Source organism: Zingiber officinale, chromosome 3A, assembly GCF_018446385.1.
Source record: "Zingiber officinale cultivar Zhangliang chromosome 3A, Zo_v1.1, whole genome shotgun sequence".
In the NCBI taxonomy this organism is placed as follows: Eukaryota; Viridiplantae; Streptophyta; class Magnoliopsida; order Zingiberales; family Zingiberaceae; genus Zingiber; species Zingiber officinale.
This window is the reverse complement of record NC_055990.1, coordinates 158,578,083-158,596,102: the sequence shown is the minus strand read 5'-3', so window position 1 is coordinate 158,596,102 and position 18,020 is coordinate 158,578,083. Positions and strand designations below refer to the sequence as shown.

The following is an 18,020-nucleotide window of genomic DNA, read 5'->3' as shown; positions in this document are numbered from 1 at the left end:
AATATTCGTAAATAATATTTACGAATTATATTTATTAATAAAATTATATCATATAAATAATAAAATAAAATAAATAAATAAATTTAAATTATTAAATTTACTAATTAATTAATAACTAATTGAACAAAGTTCCAAACAATTAAATAATTTTGAATTGAAAGCTCGATAACATCTAAATAAATAAGCTCAAGTCAATTTTCAAACAAACTCAAACTCATAAAAAATAAATCAAATTAAACTTGAATAATCATTTTAAAATTTTAATTCATTTTAAACTCAACTTAGTTTGGCTCGATTATCTTATTAAATAAACTTGAACATCTCAAAATTTAACTTAGACTCATTTACAGCCCTAAGAAAATATCCCGAGGCAAAAACACCTGCACAATCTGACTGAGTCTAGTGAGTTGAGCTGCCGGGAGACCAGTACTCGCCCACTCCAAATCCATTCAAATCGACCGCTTTGAAAGCTGCATCATGACTCAGCAATTTCGCGGTTCGTTACTTGAACAACATGAATAGTCGGACAGAAACATGATAACAAGGAGCAGCAATCAGCACAAACAAGCAAAATAATGGAAATACGAAGAAGAAGAAGAGGAGAAATATTTTCATTATATGTGGATTCATATGGTGCCGATTCGAACAAATTATGAGGGCAAATGGAGGCCTCAAATTCAACATAATCTACATTTCTATTTGACTAAAAAAATAGGAACAAAATCCTTGAGGACATTTGACTATGGAGCTAATCTGTATCCAGAAGAATTCTCTTTCTTGTGAGATTTCTTGGCCTGTCAGACGCCAAAAAGCGTCCATGATGTCAAGGCCATCGAAACCCACAGCTTGTGGAAAATTGTGCTAATCTCAAGTGTCTTTTGTTCCCCTATTTCTCTTACCATGCCACTGCTATAGAAAATTCAATACTGCTCCATTTTGTCTATCAAACTTTCATGTACTTGTCAGTGAAGCAAAAGATTTCATCTTGCACCAACTATTAATCCTCCTCATCTGCGAGTGCCTTAAAGGAGAAAGGCTTGAATTTGTAGCCATCACCATGGTAGAACTTGTTCATGAATTCAACCCAATGAAGTCGTAAAGCATGAAGGAATGCACTAAGGGTTTCCATCATTAGCAAAATGAATGCTGTCGCAAAAGCAAAGACAGCAAGACCTGCTATCCGGATGATTATACTATCATACCTGTGCAAATGGTAGGTAAATCTGGCATACAATCGCAATGGAAGAATTTGACAAGTTTTTTGCAGTGGGCGTTGATGAAATTGTAGAATAAATATACAACAGTATTATATGGTGTAAGAGAATCATTGAAGCAACCCATGCTGAAACTTAATAGGAGCAATCTAATTTGTTGCTGCATCAATTTTAATGATAAATGTTGCTAGAGGAAGTGATAGATGAATTATTAAAGTTTGTTTGCTTACCCCCAAGCAAGTAGTAGTAGTTTCTCATAGAAGACAGTTGACAATTCTGAGTGTGCTAAGCTGAATGCCAATAGAAACCAGTAAAGTCAGTAAAACAACCATTGGCAGACATTGGTAAAATTTAACCTGGTCTAATATGACACTTTACCTTAGGGCCCAAAGGCGGAGGTATGAGGCTGTGTTGGAGACTGCACCTAGGACAAACTCAATAGAATGTATCATCTGATGAACAAATACCTCACTGAAATTGAAATCTTCTTGATGCTGATGCCTTGCAGAATCTGGTTCATGATCAAGATCCATTTCAGATGTCCCAAGAAAGCCATAGGTCCGGCCTTGGAATCGCTATTCAAGGACATCATACACAATATAAATAGATGCTTTGGATATTCTCTAAAGCATATTTCTTAAATTATAGCTATTGCTAAGTCTCAAGAGCCAAGACTCATGAGAAATGTAAAACGTTGTATCAAGTTAAATAGAAACAGGGCTGCAATTTCTTGAAAATGAAATATAGCTTCTACAAGCTTACTACAGATATTTCACATGTCATTACAGGGAAAAAAAAATGAATCAAGCGATGGAGTCAGTTTCATAGTGACTTTTCTTGAACATCCAAAGCTACTTTTCTCAAAGATCATCCATAAATGGAGGCAGTAAGCATAGACACTAAAATGCTACCTCTGTGTGTTGTTTCTTCAATATAAATGGTTTTGGGAAGAGCATCCAAGGAACTGCCACAACAGCTAGAATCAATAGCAACATCTGCATACAGAATCAAGCAAACTTAAATGTGTAGAGCACACAAAAACATGGCCATCTTTCTGTAAATAAGATGAACAATGAGTGACCTGCAATTCTTTCTGGCCCCAAAACAATTGATTCTCTCCAAGATTTCCAAATGGATCAAGGAACATATAAATCATTACGTGATACAAATCAGCTTGAGATCCTGTGCACCATTTGATGACAATAAGAAGTGCAAGATAACCGAAGAGACTATTGAGAAATATTATTTGCGGGATAAACTGATACCTGAAAAAGTAAGTAAAGGAATTAATATTTCAAAACCTTGGTTGATAGAATATATTCAAGCACAATTTTGACATACTGTATATCAAGGGGGTTTCCATGAAACTTGGCGTCAAAGTAACTCAATATGATTCCTAAGTTCATCTGACATACACCTAGCAATATAGACATCTTCATTTTGAGTGAGTTCAAAAAAGGCAATTCAGAGCGACTTCCACGCCACTTAGGATCCACCCCAAATGGGTATGGATCACGGAACTTAATAAGACCAGCAGTCTGGGCATCACTGAAACAAAAGTTTGAAAAAAAAGAAAGAAAAAAAGGAAAGATATCAGACAAGAATATCTCTTTAGTGTAAAAGGCACAACTCAAATACCAAGTTCAGAAAAAATCCAAACAGAATAATTTATTTAACTCATCTGATATCATAAATACAAAAGGCTTAGCTAATTGAAATGAAGTATATAAGAAAAATCCTTAAGAAGCAGCGACTAAAATAAGAAATGAATGACACTATTTTTTTAAATAACAAATTAAAAACCTGGAGAAACTGAAAAACAAATATTTTTTCAAAGTGATAAAAGCAAGAGTTTGAGAAAAAGTACAATCATCTATGAACCATACAATATCTATAACAGCAGAGTTAACTGAACTACATAGGGGTTTTAAAATTTGAGCTGAGAATGTATCATGTCAATGCATTTGGCAAGGAATGATTAACTATGTTGGTGATAAATGCATTAATTAACACAAGTTTGACCGTTATCATGGTTGATGGAAGTTTTTAGTAGCTATATCAACTAAAGTACCAATGTATCTAACAATGGAAATGGTACCCATGTTGCACCACACAGAAAACTTAGGAATAAGTCCAGGATAATCCAGCAAACTATCATAGCCAGTATCTTATACATTTTTTTTTTGAATGTAGTAATCTTAAAATCTAATAATGCACTAAAGGAGAGCATAGTGGTTCTTCAACTATGCCGTTGAAATTCAAGGAGTATGTTCTGAATTCTCATTCACACCCAATATCTTTGATCAGAAGGTAATTATCTGTGTATTATGGTTAAAGGCATATATTTCAGCTCTAACATTGATTATCAATGTTTTTTTTTTTTTTGGTAAAAACAGAAAGGAGAGAAGCTCCAATGAGTTACAGATTGGAACCGAAAACTAGCATATGCAAAGGTACCTGTATAGACTGTGGACCAGACAAAATTGCTTAGATGCACTTCATATCTTGTGACATCCCAGTGACTATTTTTCTACTAGGACAAAGAATAGCATCAAAGATGAATAGCATTCCGGAATGGAGAGGCAAATAGTACAAACATCAGAGTTGCAAGACTGCAACTGCAATTTATTTTGGCTTTAGAGGAATCCAGGTGTCGTGGACTAGGTCATCATCAATCGGGTCATTCAGGTGGCCAAGATATTCTGTTAATTAAGGGAGAAAGGCCAAGAAATGCCCTTTTTTTATAAAAGACAAACCGAAGACCCTATTTTTAGAACTTCCTATCAAGACCCCATAAAATACAGTTCCAATTTTTAACCTTCAAACAATGTTGACCAAAACATTGTTGTACATCATGTAGCATGCCTTGGTTAAAACATTGTTTGGGTATTTTATTCGATTGGGACCTTAACATGGAGTATTTGGAAGTAGGAGCCTCAATGTGTTCAAACAGAAAGGGACCTTAACTGTGCATCTGCGCAATAAAGGTTTGAGTCTGACCCACAGACCATAAAGATATGATGTTGAAACTGCATAGTTTCAAATCAGACCCACATAGACCATAAAGATATGATGTTGAAACTGCAGAGTTTCAAATCTTGACACATTAAAAGTAGACTTGCAGAGGGCCTCATAGGATTTGATGCAGAAGATTTTCTTTCGGTTATAGCAAAAAATATGAGATTCTGACTTGGGGAGTGTAAAACAAAGAAATAGCATCATAATTACTATCTCTCATTGTGTTGCTTTATGTTATCTTGTTATATGTCTTATCCATCATGTACTAAAATAATGACAAGCTACCTGTGCTGAAAAGTCAGTAGGGGAAAAGAGACAATAAGTCAATGCAAATACAAAACAAATACTTTAAAAAAATTAACAATATGTGTCCATCTTATGTTGACTACAGTGTCCTAATAATGTGCGGGAAACCATAAAATCCACTGAACCAAATAACTATTATACAGTGGCATGGTTTATCATTTACCTGCAATCAGTACTACGGCACTTGTAAGCAGATTCACCAAAGATATAGAAGGGAATAGAGAAGAACTCATTGTATATGAGTCCACAATATATTGAAAAGAAGGCCATCAACAGTAGTACATAGCGTCCTCCAAATGCAATCTCCATAAAGCTACCGAGTTTCTGGGAAGCAGTCCATATACCCAGTCAAGAAGTTTTTTTTATCTTAGGTCATCATAACCAAAAGTTGACCAAACCAGCCAGTCGCAATATCATCAAAACATTTTATCTACTTACCACGTTCAGGTCATGCAAAATAATCAATTACAATTGATATAAGAAGCAGAACAGAAAAATTTTTGATAAATGTTTTTGGTTGCAAAGGGAGTGTATCTGTGTGAGGGGACTAAGAATCTAAAATTTTCCAGATTCAGAATTTCTACAATGATGAATGTCATAATAGAATTAATGTACTACCTGATCATTCTAATATAATGCAAACTCCTAGTCTTACAATTAGTTAGCTCAAACATTCAGAATGTGGGATGTCCACCAATGAGGTCTTCTAAAAGAAAAAAAGAGATATCAAGGAACAGTAGAAATGAGATTAAAATATGAGCTATATTAAGCCAGAGGCCATAATACACCAACCTTGGGATGTCAAGGATAAAGATTTGTACTAGTTTAACATTCACCCTTTGGGATGTCAAGGATAAAGAGTGTGTGGAGGACCTAATTTGTAATAGAACAGGGCTTAGTAAAATGTGAAAATGTGAATAATGATAATCTATATTAAGGCAGGGACCTACCTATATTTAGACAGAGTACCTATGACAAAATTATAATCATCCCCCAATTAAGAGAATGATAAGGGGTGAAGAATCTTTCATATGGCACTTGCATAGAAGCAAAAAAAAGTACATAAAAGGAGATCAAACTATATCACAATGATTGATAAATCAATAAACTATATACAACTTTGAAACATATTTTCTTTCCTAGCTGATGGTTGGTAAATGCTATGATGCGTAACACCTCAACTGTCTCATACAGTCCTTTGAATGAGCTATCAATTCACTAGTTTTTTCTTCCTTTTTTTGAGATAAGAGTTGGAAGCTAGTTGGAAGTTTGCAGTTCTCAGGGGGAGAAAAGTTTGCATTTTTTACCCAATTAAGCCATCAGCCATCTACTTAGGTTTCCTAGTTCTTGGAAGGCTAGAAATAAAATAAAAATAAAAAATAAAAAAAATGAACAATTTCCTTTTATAGTGGTTCTCAGAGAGTGAAGTAAAAGTGACAAGATAGAAATAGACCAGAGAGATGAATGAATAGAAAAAAAGTAACTGGCATAGCAACTCAAAAGCAAGGCTCAGTCATGATAGTGTTAATTTAATGTTGAATGAATGAACAGTATACTGAATGAAGCAACTCTGCCACCCGAGTACCTACTCAGCTACACCCATGGGGGGCAATGAACAAGATACTGAAGCTCTGTATGCAAATGGACCAAAAAATAATTAAGAATATTGAATGTTAGAGAAGGTGTGGACAGTAGAAGAATGAAAAATAAGACCAATACATCATAGGCCAAATATTAAGTACTCACAATTTAGCGTTATTGTTGTACATTAAACATCAACTGTACATGGAATAATGAGATTGTACACCAGAATAAGCTCAACAATTGGAAGACTACAAGAATGGATCCATCAGGAGCAAAGTACATAGTACAAACCCTTTCTACCAATACTTAGAAATTGCAATAATTTCTCAAAATTCCTAGTGAATGTAGGCACATAATCTGATTTCAGATTTCTTAAACACACATCCACTGACCAATTCATTGCCTAACTGTATCAGACCATCCTAATAGGCCTCTAAGCAAGTACATCATAGTACATACAGCTGAAATGTCCATCCATCCATTTATAAATTTGACAAATCATAGCATCTAATGATATGAAATATCAGAGACTTTAGACGACATAGGATCAGACTTGAAATGTTCATCCATAGATTTATAGATCTGACAATTTAAGGCATTTTATAATATGGAATATCCAAGGATTGCAAATCTAGCATGGTTCTCACGCGTGCTACAGAGTCAAACATGTAGGCATGAATTCCTACTCTATTAGAGACATGAGAAATATCCAAGTAAGAGTGAGATGCATTACAAAAGGATTCAATACAAAATATTCCACACAGTAAATACCATGTTGGCTTAAGTGGCATTTAACTCGGAAACTCTTGACAAATCTGTAGTCAATAATTTCCAAAGGCATTCTCAAAAAGTTGAAGAGAAGAACCTGAGATCCTAGCTTTTTCTCACGAAGGATAAGGACCAGCGATCCAAACAGCAAGCATAAACCATGACCCCAGTCACCAAACATCACAGCAAATAAAAATGGAAAGGTAATGACCGAGTAAACAGCAGGATTTGCTTCTTGAAATCTGGCAACACTGCACACGAACAAGAAACATTATCATAAATGTGGAATTACCAAAACGTGATTCCAAAAACTTGTTAAGAATCATTCTTCAATTATTAGTTAATTCTTGCAAAGTCTCTTCACAGAAGATCAAATAGTCAATTATGTTCGAGCTTGTTTCCTTTCCATTGCCTGAGAAACGGACTTCTAAATAATTCTGGATTTCTAGAATCCATTCAAAACAATCTTCCATGATATTTGTTATTAACTGATGGCACTATTTTGATCAAAGAAGTGACTTGAAATATACTCTTAGATATTGAGAACCTTCAACGACTGGAAATGTTAAAAAAAATAGTCAAATTACTTGTTGCAGCCACACAAAGAACAATAGCATCCTATTCAAGTAGTTGTAGTAATTGAGATTTTATATGGGCAAACTAACAGGATAAACAATGATGAAGGTGCTCTAATTCAAAAAGTTTTATCTAGATAAAAAAAATACAAAAAGACAGATTAATAAAATACAAGTGAAGGGAAAAGGAAAGATAAATGATATGAGGCTTGAAGGCAAATAACATCGTCACTAGCTCAAATTCATGCAATCATCTTCCTTTCAACATGATTGTAATTTATCCATATTCCATATCAAGTTAATTACTGAAGGAAAAAGGAGAAATTAATAGATTTCCAAGGACAAACCCATATGCATCCACAATTTCCTGAAATGCATTTGTGAACCGATTTGTTCTGAAGTATGTTGGGGGAGACTCAGAAGAGTCCATATCATGAAATATTATTCCCACTTGAGAATTGCTATGTATTGTTGCTTGATGCAAAGCCTCCTTGATCTGTGGCACCAAAAGATCATTTAAACTATTATAAATAATCACTATGTTAACTATAGTACCATGATATAAACACTTTCAAATTCTATAATTTCAACTAAGATAGTAATACAATGAATTATTTATCACCTGTGGTTTAGCGAATGTTGGACACCATCCTTCTCCAACAAGGCACTTTTTTGTGACATCAAAGTTAAGCATATTCAGAGTATCATATACAGATTTTTCTTTTTTTACCTAAAAATAGAATGAAATCAGTAGTGCACTCCTTATTTACAATAAATTGGTATGCAAACATGTATTGCAGGAAAGTTATTTCACCAATATGACAAATCTTGTTCAAATCAAACTAATAGAAGAGGAAGCAAATGGTAACTAGTTATACCATGATAGTCCAGTTCCACAGTTGAGAACCAATTGAAGCCAAGGCCTTATTTCTATGGCATGTTCCAGCATCTAGAGTTGCTTCTAATTCAGAGAGGCGCAATGAAACCTAGATGAGAATAAAATAAAACAAAATTAGTTTTATGAACAAGAGCAATGATGTGGATTCCCCCGCTTCAACCACAAACATAGTGACAAGTTCACAAAACGCCAAACTGCTAAATGACTTCCCTGATGATACAAAATGTTCTATAATATAGCAAACAATGGATGTGGTAAGAAATATGATTGGCATCTATTATAAGACTACCGAGCAATGGGAAAAACTAAGCATTTGAGATCAATCACATAATCGCAAGGGCAGAATACAGATATAATTAATTCAATTAAAAACATCAATAAGAGAATTTATAACAATATAAGACATTATTCTCCATTAATTTAAAATTCTTTCCTAGATGTATAAATATAAAATATATATATATATATATATATATATATATATATATATATATATATATAACACTTGACTCTTCAAAATATTCAACTCCATGATAATGTTAGTTAAGAAAATGAGAAGATGAATGGCTTAAAAATTACCAGCATCTCAGAAGATTAAAAAGTATCAGACAGATAATGCATAACCTACATTTTCTTCAAGGAGAAGAGCCAAAGAAAAAATATCATTTCAAGAGGATTGATATGCCCTGGTAGCATGAACAGCAGAAGATAACTCATAAATATTATATAACTTCCTGATAAACTTCAGAATAAAATTTTACACTAAAAAAGAGGCAATTACTGAATGTGAAAATTCTATATATTTCAGACTTGTCATCCTTACCATAATTGTTACACATAGTGAAGTCTAAATGGTTAGTTAAGACTAATGACATGACATGATGAACTGAGTATGAAACAGAATACCTCATGAGTCAGTTGCTTCTGTTTGTTGTTCTCTTCGGGTACAGGATAGCAATTTGCACCAAAAGCTTGGCATATTTTCAGTATTTTGCTCCTAGCCTGATCTCCAGAGAAGAAAACTACAAATACAGTCTTGTGTACCTACACAATACAAGCACAAAGGTACTGAACATCATTAAAAAAAAGTACCAACGTGTAACATAAAGCACAGCTGAAAAAGAAGCTTAAGGAAAAGAAGACTGAGCTTAAGCTAATATTAGACTATTAGTTTTATTTGTCAGGGACATTCACTATGTTTCAAAATCATTAAGAAAATAAATCGCATCAAGTACCAACCAAAGAATATGACTAACATTAGAAAATGAATGCAAGGGAAGGTTACTCTTACCATTTCACCAGACACTGGATCCATGACCTGCTCCCCTGCTGGTGCCTGATTGAAAAACATATTACCCCGGGTGGCACGGAACAGCATCCTCTCAAATATTAGCTCTTTTGACTTACATATAATTCCACTGATGAATCTCAATCCAGCTTTTTTTGAAGGCTCAGGCTGCATAGACTTTTAATGATATTCTCATTTCAGTAACCAAATGACTAAAAGGCATTACTTACTACAGTTAGCAAAGGAGAAGCAAAATAACCTGCTCAAGCAAAGATAATCTGTCCTCATTTTTTATAGAGTATGTATTTTCGACTAACTCAGTCTCTGCCATGACTAGATGATTTTGAGCTGAGCCAAGAAATCTACCTGCCTGGAATAGAACATGATAAGTGCAAATCCACTGAAGCATGGAAAATGCCTTAAAAAATACATTCCGCTGATATCAATAAATACAAGAAACAACATAAGAGGAATTCCCTTTATGTTCAAAGAATATGGTTGCAATTTGACTGCCCACAGACAATCTGTTGTTCTTTTTTTTTATTATTGAAAAATTTTTCCCATGATCATAAAGAAAATCAACGAATGTGATTTTCCCTGTTTGTACTGGAACACTTTAAACTTCGATAACCTGTATCACTAAACCTAAAGCTTTTAGTAATTGGTTAATTGCATAACCATAAGTGATTCCACATGAATTAACTTTAACCTAGTTTGATATGGGAGTTATTTTTTTTTATCAAACAAGCAATCCAATAGCAAATATACTCAAAACTTGTTTTGCTATGATTGGATCTAGGATCTATTGGATTGGAAAAACTAGTGTGACGAGCAGGAATAACTTTTTCTGTTTCAACAATATGAAAATTCATCATATGTTCGGTATATCATATCAGAAATAATATCCACTAAGATAAAATTTGTGACAGTTTAATTGGCTTATGAGAAATATGATTAATTTTGATGGTTGATTTACAATATTAACGAAAATGTATTCAACAAAATACTGAATAATACATTGTTTCATATTTCACATTAGATGATTGCACACTTGATTTACATTACATAATTATATACTGATATTACAATAAATAGAAGTACTTATTTAGGGTTATGGACATTAATATGTAATTAAAATATTTAGTTTTTTTGTTATATTATGGATTGAAGTGGTGGATTCTTAGGAAGCAACACATACACAAAGTTAATATAGTAGAGCAGCGATTATTTAGGTGCATCTGTGAATTTATTAGAATGGATAAAATAAAGATATTAATATTTGAGAGCAATTAGATGCAACTCCAGTAGATTGATAAAACAAAGAAAATAATTTGAGATGGCATAGATATATTCAAAGACATCTAATAGATATATAGTAAAAATAGTTGAATCTAATGGAATGGAAGATGTACGAAGTAGAAGTAACCAAAGAAAATGTTTGGCAGTGTAACAAAAATTAAAATAATTTAAGTAATTCAGATAATTCTAGTACAAATTGATGCTAGCCTAACCATGTAGACCTATTTTTGTATGAATTTACATTTTAAACATTCATATAAATATGGCTTAAAAAAGATTGATAATGGGAATTGAGATAATGTTCATACTATTAGTCAAAATTTCTATATCATAATACAAGTTTCATACAATCAAGTTAGGGATAAATAAATAATCTATTTCTGAATTGGTCCTATAATTCTCTTTATATCTTATCATGCATGTATGTTAGGCATAATGATATCATTACTTTTTTCTTTTTTGAATTTCATACCAAATGTGTACTCTTTAAATCAGGAACACTGATGTCCATATCAAGCAGTACAGGCAAAAATATCAAGCCTTCTTATGTAATATGTTTTTTAGCATATGTTTATAGTTCTCTCATGGTTGAAAAAGTGAAGAGTGGAAGACAAATACAAAATAAATTCTTCTTATGTTAGGTTACCATGGAGATTTTAGCCAACCAAACACATGGATAAAAGCATCCAAAGAAGTATATTGTGCAGAACCAGCAAAACTAGAAGTCAATATAATGACCAAATAACCTATAGGCTATGGAGGAAAAAAATCAATAAGCATACTTGAATCTTCACAGATGAAATTAGATGTTACTAACAAATTTCAAGCACAAAAGAACATTTAGGACTTTGCAAACTGGGTTAAGAAAGAAATAGACAAACTCGCAGTTTCAGTTTCATGAAACATCAGTAATAAATTAAGATAATCTTTCACCAAAACACACTATAGTAACTAGAAAATTACCTTTAACAACACCAACTTAAATTCAAGGAGCTCATTATATGTTTGTTGCAACTTTTCACTGTTTCTGTTCATTTCTAGAAGTTCACCCTCATGTTCACTCAATCTTATCTAAAGTAATAGAATATTGATGTTGTTAGTAAATTTATGATTGTGACCCAAAAGATGATAAGATAAAAGTTTACTGAGCAAAGCAACTTACCTCTAGTTGTTCCAAGTCAATCACTTCTTCTGAATCAGGATTTGGATAAGTTGTAACACCAGCCTTGCTTATCTGATCAGCAAAAAATCTTAGTTTTCTTGACATCTCGCTGCACCTCTTTACCTTTCAGAGTAGAAAAAAATTAATGTCAGATAATATAGTAATTAATCCAGATGCACAACCTGCTATAGACTAAAGTAGTAAGAAACTGAAGCAAAAGAAGCCAACAACAATAACAAGATGGTAGAACAGAGAAAAGAACCATCAGATATTCAGAACTGTACAAAAAACTTAGCCGTCTTTCCTACAGTAGAACTGACAGAAGGAAATGAGCCCATTGATCCTGTCAAAGGAAACAGAAGAACAAAAGGAAGCAACTATTAAATGTTTCCTGGCAAATAAACATATTGCTTCCACCCGAATGGGGTAGAGGCGATATTATGTTCAATTTTCACCAAAAAATCTGGTCAAATATCATTATTGTTTTTTATGAAATATATTAAAGTAATCAAAAAAATTTAAAATAATCAATTTTCTAAATCTAAACTTTTTCCTTCCTTCCAAAGAATTACAAACTAGTGAAAAATCTTTCCCTATCCATTGCCTCTAAAATTTTCCACTCAACTCTTTCAAACCCTAGCCTTCTCCCTTAGTTTGTGATTTTCAATATAATCATTTGGCTGATATCATTTAAGATATCATTTAAGTATAAGTTTTCTAGCATACCATTCTATTAAAAAAGGATGAAACGAAATACAAACTTCCAAACATTGTTTTAAAAGGCAGCCACCTAAGCAGTTTCAGCAAAGTGCCACTTCATTTAGTTTCTAGGGGATCCACAATCCTTGTGAAAAGCAGCCCAAGCAGACCACCCAAGCAAACTACCTAAGTGGTTGGGCAAGCCAGTCTAAGAAAACAAAAATGGTTTTTAATAAGTTGTTGAATTATTTTTCTACTCATTAGCCCACTCGATTCGCCTTATTTGCCTGAGTCTCTCATTTCATGCACTTTTATCCTCTTTTTCACTCAATGTAGGGGGGCCACTATCCATTTTCCAACTATCAATCAACACTTCTCTTCCCTAGGTGAGACCTCCATCTTCTCATCTATTTTTTTAATCATTGTTAAAATTTTCAACATTTAATCTCAGCACACATTTTTTTTTGTTTTTAGATTTGTGATTCTTGGCTTTAATATGAAACATAAAATATTTCATTTTTACTATGTGTTGGTGTTTACTTATGAACTATAATTTATTTATTTATTTATAATTATATTAAATAAGAATACAATTTGTATACATACGCATTAATATTAGTCATTATTAATGCAATACATTTATTTTCCTATTTTAATATTATTTTAATGTCAATCGTCTAGACTCCCGCATACCATCTAGGCACTAAGCAGAGGGTTGATTGCCAACTGCTTGAAATTGCCTTATAATTTCTATCCTAGAGAAAATCAAAACCATATACATACCCTACATGTTATTGAAGCCAATCAATTATTTTGCACATTGCAATTGCATTATTAAATCATTGTAGGAAGTTCTAATTGATGCAAATTGTGAACTATTTAATAGATGCAAAGCATATACTATGTGAAATTGGCAACATGATGTCTGATTGAGTATCAAAGTTGACTGGGACGCAGCAGCAGCAGCAAGCTGCAGCAGGGTTATTGATTCAATGGATTGAATATTAGTAACGACTAGAAGGGTGATTACCATGTGTAATTGTCATGGAACTAAATCTTCCTATTTTTTATATGATAGTTTAGTTCCCTTCAAATGTTGTTCCTTGAGCAATGAACACTTTAGTCCATAAAATGCAACAGCTTTGTATCATTACTTTATGTTTCAGTGTTGTCACTCCAAACATTAGTTTTCCAGATCAGGAAGAACAAACACAGTCCCAGTAACTAAGATAAATGAAGCACGAAAGCTTGAAAGTTGATAGCAATAACAAGTATGCCTAGATCAACTAAGAAAACCTTGCTTAGAGTCTATATAGGTTTATGTGGCCCAAATCCTATTGACATCTAAGAAATTAGAATATTTCACCATGACTTGCTATTCTTCTGCCTAGCATTAAAGTTCTGGAAATGTTTCCACACTTCACCATTTCTGATCCTATTCTAAGTCAGTCCAACTGTTCATCCGGGCTAGTATGCCAAAAATGCTGCATGTTTGTGTCCTGACTCATCATAATGGATGGAGGCAATAGGTCTCCCAGTATTGACTTAGAATCCTACTTACTGCTAACTAAACCAAATGAATAATCCAGAACCATAGGTAACTAATATGGCCAACAGTGGCATATAAAGACATTACATTTATTATAATATTTCAAACATAACATGATAGGAAATTGATTATATTCTTTCACCATAACCTGATATAAATGAGAACCTTAAGAAGTAGCCAAAGGTTCTAATTATCCAATGCAACTTCAAAATAGATGATTGTACCAAACACCGTGCTTTTTGTGCTTATATTTAGTCTGATATCACTTGCAAGTCACTAACAGTTCAGTTCAACTCCTATGAAATCCAAGGTTACTAGTTAGAATAAAAGAAATCTAAAAAGGTTATTTAAGTACATACCTGATTAACAAATGTTCTCTGAAAAGGACTCTTGTCACCATTCAACTGCACATGCAATAGGAAGAGAGAAATGTTAGTTGATTAGCACAAATGGAGGTTTCAACATGACTATATATTAGCAAGATAATATGAAAATTTGACAAGGCATCAAAAAGGTCATTGGGTACATGCAATGCTAAGGTAATCCAGTTGAACAAGTGAGATAGGAAAAAATTATAAAGTCATGTAGAATTACATTAAGCAGCATTTGCAATGCCAAATGTCACACAATTACATATTTTGGTGTACAACTGTCAACACAACATGGTATGAAAAAGGAAAAATTATGCCCTTTAGTAATAAGTGTCAACCATCACAGTGAGCTGAGAATGTGACTACCCTAAAATGTTGTTAATTGTAAAATTGAACAAATCAAGTGGATGAGTTAGGTCAAGGTTGAAGAAATGAATTGTCAAAAACATTACCTTTCCCTATCTTGAAATGCAAGGAAGATTAAGCTCAATATCAATCTCTTATATATGAATCATTAGAGTTTGAAACTCAATTTCCTTACTAACTCTGGATTTAGTTTTAAATATTTCAAAATGGGCAAACACATTTTTAAAATAATTAATTTAATTGGTGGTTTAATAGTTATTAGTTTGATACATGACTAAGATAGATCACCAAGACTCAGTTAAGGAATCTGAGTGATTGTGCCAAGTCTTAGATTTAGTGCACAATTTTGATTGGTTGTTCTTGGCTATAATACTTGGAGAATAGACCTTGGTCATGGCCAGTCTTGCTTTTCCCGGGCAGCAGTATTTTTCTTCTATTCAAGAGAGGTGGACCATTCTGCCAAGTTCACTGCCATTTTCTTATATTTGCTTGTATATTTTCCACAGCACAAAAGTGTTAGGAGAGGTACACTGAGTTTCACGCCATCATGGTTGGTTAAGGGATCTTGTCATACAATCGGCATCAATCACCTTTATATTCTTATAATGGACCAAAGCCACCTTGCCTATGTTAAACAATATTGAAAAATCTAGCTCAGTTTCAATTTATCATTTTGAATAATGTGCATGACTATGAGGAGAAATCAGGGTTGACCACAAACTCACAAACAAATAAATGTTGGTGGGCATAAATATCAAATACCTACATGTTTATGCAAACGGATGTGAAAGTAATGTTACGTAATTAGGTTGATAAGAACATAAGTTATTATCATACGAAAGTATAGCGTGTCATATTATATATTATCGCAGATCTGCAATGACAGTAGGAGAGGGCGGTTATATTACCAATCACTTCACGATCTTAAAAGAGGAATTAGAAACTCTATGCCCATGAGTCTTCCACATTCTTAAGAGCATAAAACCACTAAGAGTTGCAAAAGTAAAAGAAGAGTCAAGAGAAAGCAAATGCTCCATAAGTCAACTGCATCAAAAATTTAGAACAAACAAAATCCGAGACCCAAAACTAATCACATTCAACATATCGAACAATCTCCGATATTGTCGTTTGCAATCTGACAGCCAATGATTCGTCGAGATTTAATTGCGATAATTTTTCACCCTTCACTGGACGAGTTAATTTTATGGAGCATTTGTGGCAGAAAGATGTTATATTCAGTACCGACCACATCAGTACAAGGCAGGAATGAAAATCAATTCCACAATCAAGACAAATAGGATATTAGGATAAGGCAAACATAACCAGCTGAATTCAGGGATGAACAGGGCAGATCCGGAGGTTTAGGGCTACTCACGTCTTTGAATTGGAGGAGTCCTAGCTCACCAAGGTAGGAGACGGCGTGTTGAGCGGATTCGACGGGCATAATGAGCTGCACGAGGCTCATGTTTTCGGATCGAAAGTGATCCATCGGCGGCAAATCGTTGAAGAATTTCATTGCAGCTCGAACCGATCGAATCTATACAAAAACGAAGACGAACGCAGAGATCAAGAAAGCGCTCGTCAAATCTGGGACGACGGGTTCCGCTTCTGCGCTCGCATTCTGCGATTCGCAACTGCCATTTGTCGCGGAAGTTTCCGAGCGCCTTCGCAGGTCAGGGAAAGTGGGGCAAAAGAAATGAGTCCGAATCCAATAACGCCCTTTAGCATTGGAGAAATGTCGAACACATCCACGCAAAATGGAGGGTAACATTATAGGATATCCGAAATTTTTGGTTCGTATGGACCACCTATAAACCCGATAGCCTGAGTCCGTTAAGTAAATATGGTTCGTATGGTCTCCTTTTACCTTTTTTTTTTTTGGGTTTACGTAGATGAACATTATTATAGGTTTTGTTTGATGAAAAATATTTACTGTATTTCGAAATTGATTTGGTTAAAATAAAAAAGGCTCTTTTATTTTATTGTCGGTGTGTCCTAAAAAGTTTTTTCCCCTTAAAATATCTTTCTAAAATATTGTTAGCGCGAATAGAAGTTTTAATCAAATTATTATAACATTATTTGAGCAATTTTAATTAGAGTAATTTCAACTAATTTTAAAGTAAATTTTAACTAGTATTTTACCAAAATAAACCCAAAAAAATTGCCACTGCTGAGCTTGACTAATTAAGATTTATGATTATATTGGAACTCATGATTACTCATCCTGTCCGAATGCCGAATCAACGGACGCTGGGCACGTGGCGCTTCCGGCAGTTGGCGTGGATTTTCGACTGGTCGCACGAACCTCCGGCGAACCTGCACAGAAGTCGGGCCGGGAAGGGGCTCCCGGCGGCGACCCTCTGACGCTCAAGTCAGGTAAGCAGATGGTGGAAAAAGTAGCTCCAAAGGCCTTGAACGCGTACCTCCGGCGAAGTATGAGGCTCGTTATATAGAATGGTGAAAAGGTTCCTGTGCGTCCACCGAGGCACATACATGTCCGTAGCTCATACTTCGGTATGTGTCTGTCAGAACGCTTACCTGACGTCATACTGCTACAGTCCAATCACGTCTTCGATGGGACAGCAGAACACCTCGTTGTCAGACTTGGAGTATGGCCTGGCCATAGGACTTGACGGTTGTCAGAAGATGTTCCTGTTCTCCTTTACCCACCGCCGGTCGGGACGTCTGTCCGTCCGGCTGAACGGGGAGTTCACGCGCCGGCCGGACGGATCTCATCTCATGCGCAGTCCGGGCGGCACTCTCCTCACGTCCGGACTGCCGTTTGCAGCGATATGCTGGGGAGAACTTCGGTAGGGTGCTATGTAAGAACTGTTAGCAGTACATCACCTTCTCTTAGGTCTTCCGCTCGGCTCTTTGCTACTGTTCCATTAAGCGTCGGAACCCCAACTTTAGTCGGGGCGCC

At 34.4% G+C, this 18,020-nt stretch overlaps 1 protein-coding gene across 8 annotated transcripts; it reads right to left on the bottom strand.

Moving 5' to 3' along the window:
* Nucleotides 1-576: 576 nt before the first annotated feature.
* LOC122053024 (V-type proton ATPase subunit a1-like) lies at nt 577-16,785 on the bottom strand. 8 transcript variants are annotated; one of them, XM_042614854.1, is made up of 19 exons: nt 16,473-16,570; nt 14,720-14,764; nt 12,397-12,455; nt 12,113-12,235; nt 11,914-12,021; nt 9,911-10,021; nt 9,655-9,828; nt 9,270-9,407; nt 8,344-8,451; nt 8,088-8,195; nt 7,813-7,961; nt 6,988-7,141; nt 4,702-4,862; nt 2,556-2,762; nt 2,296-2,479; nt 2,126-2,209; nt 1,593-1,789; nt 1,445-1,504; nt 577-1,202 (listed from the first exon to the last, which is right to left on the bottom strand). In XM_042614854.1, the coding sequence occupies exons 3-19, from the start codon at nt 12,448-12,450 to the stop codon at nt 998-1,000; spliced, it is 2,325 nt and encodes a 774-aa protein (XP_042470788.1). In that variant the 5' UTR covers nt 12,451-12,455; nt 14,720-14,764; nt 16,473-16,570; the 3' UTR covers nt 577-997. The 8 variants fall into 8 exon arrangements, with proteins under 8 accessions (XP_042470788.1, XP_042470784.1, XP_042470785.1 ...); XM_042614850.1 differs by lacking the exon at nt 12,397-12,455 and having other exon boundaries at nt 16,473-16,784; XM_042614851.1 differs by lacking the exon at nt 12,397-12,455 and having other exon boundaries at nt 9,655-9,819; nt 16,473-16,784.
* Nucleotides 16,786-18,020: the final 1,235 nt, after the last annotated feature.

Bases quoted from the DNA above. Each gene is read 5' to 3' on its own strand.
- LOC122053024 (XM_042614850.1), bottom strand. From the start codon at position 16,613: ATGAAATTCTTCAACGATTTGCCGCCGATGGATCACTTTCGATCCGAA. The intron at 14,765-16,472 runs GTGAGTAGCCCT...TTGCATGTGCAG, and splicing joins GACTCCTCCAATTCAAAGAC to TTGAATGGTGACAAGAGTCC. The intron at 12,236-14,719 runs GTATGTACTTAA...CTACTCTGAAAG, and splicing joins AGAGAACATTTGTTAATCAG to GTAAAGAGGTGCAGCGAGAT.